We start from the raw sequence: 6,135 nt of genomic DNA on the forward strand, positions 1-6,135 counted from the left end.
GAGTGCAACCTGAAACATTACCCCAACAATCCTCCGGCAAATTGCATTAATATAGCAATGGCGACATCTGGTGGCTGACACAGCTAGGCATCTGTATTCTTGGGTCTATGTGGGTTTTATGGCTGAACATTTGCATCCATTTTTAGCCACAATGTCTCATATACTAAAGGATTCCTCATCCAGCATGACGATGAAACAAGAGACGGTCGCAGTAGAGGTTTCATGACGGTGATCAGAACTGATGTGGCTGTTAAAGGAATAACCAAAGTCCTTTTCTTCATTTGTATTTTAAAGTCATGCTTTAATACATGTTGTTACAAATCTGGAATGTTTGGGCGGGAAAACAAAACCATAAAGAACATGCAACATTTCAAGGCACCTTCAAGAAGAACATGGTCACATTACAGCTAAACTCTGCAAAGTTAATAACAGTCAGATAACATAGGCTTGGGACTACTTTAAGTTTGGCTTGTTTTTCCAATGAGTAGTTTAGCACAGTGACATCAAACAAAGACAATTAAGCTTAAAATGTGCAGACATGACTCACAAAATGTCCTGAAAGTGACTCGCTCTTCATACGACATCACATCGAGACGTTCTGTTCAATCCCACTACTCACTGTGTGTGAGTGTTGGGACTATAGCATCTAATCCATCCATCATTTGTTCTACGACTCGTATCTGCACAGGTCAACAAGCTAACTTCTTGCATAATGCGATGATGCGTGATGAGCAGGTACTAAGGAGTTTTAAAAGCTGGAGTTATATGTGACCTGGGACGGAGCAGGATTACTTGATCTCAATGCTGGTGATGCGAGCCTCCCCCTCAAAGCTCATGAAGGAGTACTTCTCCGCCCCGATGCGGTTGGGGAAGTGGATGTTGGAGCCATCGGATAAAGTCACCAGGAACTCCTGAGGGGTGAATCCAATGAGGATCTAGAGAGGAAGGTGGGAGAGGGAGGGAAAAGGGGGAAGAATAGGAAGACGTTACAATACGAACTTCTAATCCACACCTGGATGAAGTATTTGGGTTTTGGATATTTCAAACTAAACACCTTAAAACCACATCCTATCTAATACCTAAATGTACCTTATCTGATGGATCTTTCTGATGTCATATATTAGTCCTGAAGTCAACAATGATTATTAATGTTGCCAGGCACGGGGAGATTGCATATGGCACATGCAGGAATTGAATACATGTAGTAGCAAAATTAGGGGGTGTGGATGACCCGCAAAGACCTGTCAGGATATACAACACACACACAACACACACACACACACACAGAGTCCTGCTCACCTTGAACTCCTCTCCTTGCTGGAAAGGAAAGCCTCCCTCACGGAGCTCCTCACACCACTGTCCTCCGATGTAAGAGTTGCACACCACTGCGTTCTCGTCCCCGTGGGCGTTGAACCGAGGGTTGATGTGCATCACGATGTCCTGGTCAGAGGAGCCGATGTTCACTGCGAAACTGCGGCACGGACAAAAAGAAAAAAGCGTTCACCACCTGTCATTATGTTCCTTGTGTCTCAAATGGGTAAAGAGCAGGTTTGTTTGTGGAACACAGTGGGTAACTATTGAAAGGTAGCCTGAACCCCCAAAAGACTGGGATTCCTATTTATTGAGATACTGCTTCACGTCAGCACTTACTTTGTCGCATCGGGTTTGGCAACTCCAACCAGGGTCAGGGTCTGTCCGACCTTGAAGGACATGTTCTTTACCATCATGTCCTGTGAAGACAAAGAAGCCCAGGTTAATGAAACAGTACCGATATTGTGAGGTAATAAGACTGGATTTTACTAGAGCAGCAGCAGGAGCCTGAGCCAATTCTCCAATCCTCCAATCCTCACTCCATCCTTAGAGACACATGTTTTCAATTATACTCCCACCGATGGGGCTGCTCACAGATTCCACCTCTTTCCATTCCCTCTTTTCCACTACGCCACATTTTGGCAGAGATTACATTGGAGAACCGGAAAAAAAAAAGGCTGAGAACAGCAGGAATCCTTAGATGCTACTGTACATGTGGCAGGAGAATACTGAGCTGTGCTGTGGTTAGGAAATTAGTAGTGAGCGATCTGTTATGTGGTTGTGAAACACAGATCGTCCCTGTTTAACAGTTTTTACAGTAATGTTATATATCTGTGCTACAGCGGAGAGTTGACGTGACATGTGAGAGAAATCAGAAAAAGGAGAAAGAATCGGGAACATGAGCACAGCAGTTGTTTATCCTGCTCTCATGGAAGCGATTCTGAAACCTCCTTTACTTGCGAAAAAACTTTTGTGAAATAAGACTTTTTTTTTTTACTCGACAGCATTTCATCATAGGTCCATCCTCATCAAATCCCTTCAGGCAACAGGAGCAAGAATCTGAATGTGGGCTTTATGCGCTGCAACTGTTGTTAATGCTGGATACAGTAAACAGGAGATGAAAGTTGGAAAAGAATTCCTCCAGTACATAAAGAGTTGAGAGAAGTGAAATCACATAGTTCCCCAGTGAGAATGACTCATTGGACTCCTTTATTAAAAAGCCCTCTTCCAGAAATAGTGTTGGTTTGTTGGTTCTGGCTGAAATCGAGAAGCTAAATGTGGAGTAAAACTAAAGAAAATGAATCGAGAGGGAAGAGGATTGGGTGACATGGGTTCGACATTCTTTCCATGCTCAAGTCCAGTTGTAAAGCGCGCGTATGACACATGGCACCAGGGTGGGAGCTATGTGCTGCATGTGGGGTGGGGCTGCAGCTTGGAGTCAGCTGTCACTCGGCATTTCTGCCTGATTCTGTCGTCTAAGGGGAAATGCATGTTGGGAAAGACAGAAAAAAACCTGCTACCAAGTAACGAGAAACACTTAATTAAGAGCTATTTGCTGCCAGTGGCCTGTGTCGGGAAAAACCGCCTCCACTATCTGCCACTCCTGATTTCTTTGACTCTGAGGGGTTAAACTTACAGAAACACAGTGTGGCAGCATCTATTTTAATCTCTGAATGATTACTTTATTCTATTTAACGCTATAATGGGATTTAAGCCTCCTGGCCCTCGCTCCCCGGTGCCGTTTCCAAACACATGATCTGAAGCCAAGCATCAAGCCTGAATGACACAGGGCTTTGGTTGTAATCAAGGGGAAAAACCACAATGTGTTGCTCTAGATACTGAGGCTGAGAAAAGGCATGACTGGAATAATAAAAGTTAACAATGTATTTTAGCTCTGTCGGTCGTGGAGCCCACTTACGTTTGATGTACGTCTGAATGAATGAACTTTCTTTGTCATGCGCCTCTTATAACACCACGTGATCTGCTTTGTAGCCAAAGACACATTTCCACACAAGTACAACAAAGATTTCACATTTGACTTTCAGTGTGCTTAAGTTATCAGAGGAAGAATATCTCAACACCAGCAGCTGGCTTTCTCATGCATTTGCAGAAGTTGATATCTCAGTTGAAAGGTGACTAATGTGCCGTGAATACTTTGACCATAAAAGGTAATGAAACCAAATCCTCAAAGCCAGGACTCTGAAAATCTCACTAAAAGTTAAAATACAGTGAGACGCTTCTGTTAAAGCACAGTCCAGCTGGTCCGGCTGCATCAGCAGGTCTCAGACCGAGCTGACAAATGTCAAGCAGCTGTCCGGTCCACTTTTAAAATGTGCCCTGACCCTGCTTGACCGGCTGAGTTGTACAACACAGAGAGCAGAAGACATGCAAGAGCAGAGTTCTGTGTTAATGATACTTACTTTCATTATTTCTGCAGATGTGGTCCAGGAGCTCGGCTGAGAAGAAATGGCAGTGCTGCAGTGAGGGAAGGCCTTGCCCCTCTGCGGCCTGAGTGGAGAATATATACAGAGGGGGAGGCTCCTTCACCCGGAGTGACATATCAGACAGTCAATAGAGTCCAGGCATTAGTGAAATGTCGACAAATGGATAGAGAGTGAAGTTATCCCCTGTAAATAACTAATTTACTGCTTAACAAGTGATCGCAGACTTTGGTGAAGAGAGGGTAACTGGTGATGGATCATTTGTTGACGTGAGGCTGCTACATTGGAAGTTTTGGGTTGTGGAGTCTGACTGTGAGGAGAGACCGAGGCCAGAGGGGCGGACAGAAATAGAAAATTAACTCGTTGCCAGGGAGACGTGTAAATATTTAGCACACAGCCAGGAGCCTTAATGGCCGGTTGGTGGACATGGGCTGTAACTCACTGTGGGATCAGATGGCAGAGTGGGGCTGCAGAGGAAAGAACACTTCACTGAGGGGACGAAGCAGACAGAGGGAGAGGATCTGAAACTGAGGCAATCACTGGATTTGGATGGAATCCCTGACTCACAGCTGGAAATAGATGACACTTTCATCTGCTGACACACAACTGACACACGCTGCTCTGACTCAGACTCACACACGTGCATGTACTACAAGCTAGAGAATACAATCGTGAGGGAATTGCAGGTAAGAAAAAGATGTAAGAGGAGGAGCAACTGTCAGGGAACAAATAAACACATTATTAGGACTTTGCATTGACTTACCTTCCTTACCCCCAACATTAACCATGACCTATTCATGCCTAACCCTAGCCCTACATAATCAAAGTTAACATCTTATCCCTAACCTTAACCAGGAGCTCAGAAATATCACTTGGTCTCATCAGGACCAGGCTCTGGTCCCCATGTGGTCCACTGGTCCTGACAAGGGCTGTGTTTGAGATGGAAAATGTTCTAGAAAGATAAAACCCACGCACACACAGACACACACACAGACTCACATACGCTTATTACACTTCCTCAGACCCAGCCCCTCATGCAAACTCGTGTGGTTGCTACATAATCACATAATCAATGCTGCTGTGTGTGTTAGTGTGTGTGTGTGTGTGTGTGTACTAACCATTAGCTTACAAAAACTAAGCTACAATACAATATTCAAAGCCTCTGTGATTATTATACTTAAAATAACTTCAGAGGTTTCTTATCGTCTCTGCTGATTAACTAAAGGTCTCCTGATTACTAACATCCCATCTGCTTTTATGTTCACTGACAGACAGACACACAGTCACAGACACAGGCAGGTTTTCAGATCCAAAGAATGGACACTATCCGAGCCACAGCTGGTTTAATGTTGACCTGCTCCTCAACACACAGAGAAGTGCCTCCCACGTCATGTGATTGAATCTGAAGGTTTATCTCTCCACTTGACGTAACTGGGAAGATAATGCGCTTCGGTCACTACTGGGAAATGCAGATCTTGCATCAGACGTTCGATGAGGCATAGAGACGCGTCACATTTCTTCTTAACCTAAGAACTAGTCTATAGACAGTTAGTAGCTGCAATATATATACACATAGTACTTATGTTACATCCATTATGATATACCCCTAATCATAATACTCTTTGAAACCCTGCATGTCAATAAATAGCCAATCAATAAACCTTCGTGAATATTTCCACACATCTTTACATTATCAGCCGGTAGAGATGATGTAGAAATGTGAAGACATTTTGAGGAGATGAGCTGAATATCACAGAGACGTCATGGAGGTCATGGAGAACTCAAATAAATCAAGGTCTTTGCAGTAAGAGCTGTTATAACACAGTAGCTTCACACCTTCACTGTCTCATGGTCATCATTTGTTTTAGTGTGTTTTGTGTGTCTTATTTATCCCTGGTTGTATTCATATTTAGCAGAGCAACGAGGGGACTTCCTGGATTGTTTCCCAACACAACATCGCCCACTCTGTTGAACAATACACCACTGGTGAAGGATGATGAAATTACAATGAGCAAAGTGTAATTCCAGTATCACTAGGTTTGCCTTGTCGTTGATTCTGTTAAATTAAGTTGTTTTAGATCGTCAACTCCAATTCAATGCTCATTGCATCATATTCCTAAGTAAAATGTTAAAATGTTTTAAAAGGACCGGTACCAACTGTTGAATGAGTCGACTTTGATATGAACTGAAACTTAACTCAAAGTGACCAGATAACAGGAAAGTGTTGTGAAGTTATTACTTTATTACTATTTGATTACTATATAGCATTACATCTGTTTCATGAAAGTTGCATCAACTGAAGTTACACTACTGTGCAGCATTGTTTATGTGGAATTCTTTCAAACTTAAGTTTGTTGAAAGTGCAATTCGAGAATCCCTATAT

The 6,135-nt window shown here is 43.2% G+C and overlaps 1 protein-coding gene across 1 annotated transcript; it reads right to left on the reverse strand.

Moving 5' to 3' along the window:
- Positions 1-250: 250 nt before the first annotated feature.
- On the reverse strand, positions 251-3,862 carry lgals2a (lectin, galactoside-binding, soluble, 2a). Its single transcript, XM_053443229.1, has 4 exons — positions 3,732-3,862; positions 1,651-1,730; positions 1,300-1,471; positions 251-935 (listed from the first exon to the last, which is right to left on the reverse strand). The coding sequence occupies exons 1-4, from the start codon at positions 3,735-3,737 to the stop codon at positions 789-791; spliced, it is 405 nt and encodes a 134-aa protein (XP_053299204.1). The 5' UTR covers positions 3,738-3,862; the 3' UTR covers positions 251-788.
- Between the last annotated feature and the right edge of the window lie 2,273 nt (positions 3,863-6,135).

Source organism: Pleuronectes platessa, chromosome 16 (assembly GCF_947347685.1).
Source record: "Pleuronectes platessa chromosome 16, fPlePla1.1, whole genome shotgun sequence".
Classification (NCBI taxonomy): domain Eukaryota; kingdom Metazoa; phylum Chordata; class Actinopteri; order Pleuronectiformes; family Pleuronectidae; genus Pleuronectes; species Pleuronectes platessa.

Coding starts and splice junctions, on each gene's coding strand:
- lgals2a (XM_053443229.1), bottom strand. Junction 1,472..1,650: donor GCCAAACCCGATGCGACAAA/GTAAGTGCTGAC, acceptor TCCGTGCCGCAG/TTTCGCAGTGAACATCGGCT. Junction 936..1,299: donor AGCAAGGAGAGGAGTTCAAG/GTGAGCAGGACT, acceptor CTTCCTCTCTAG/ATCCTCATTGGATTCACCCC.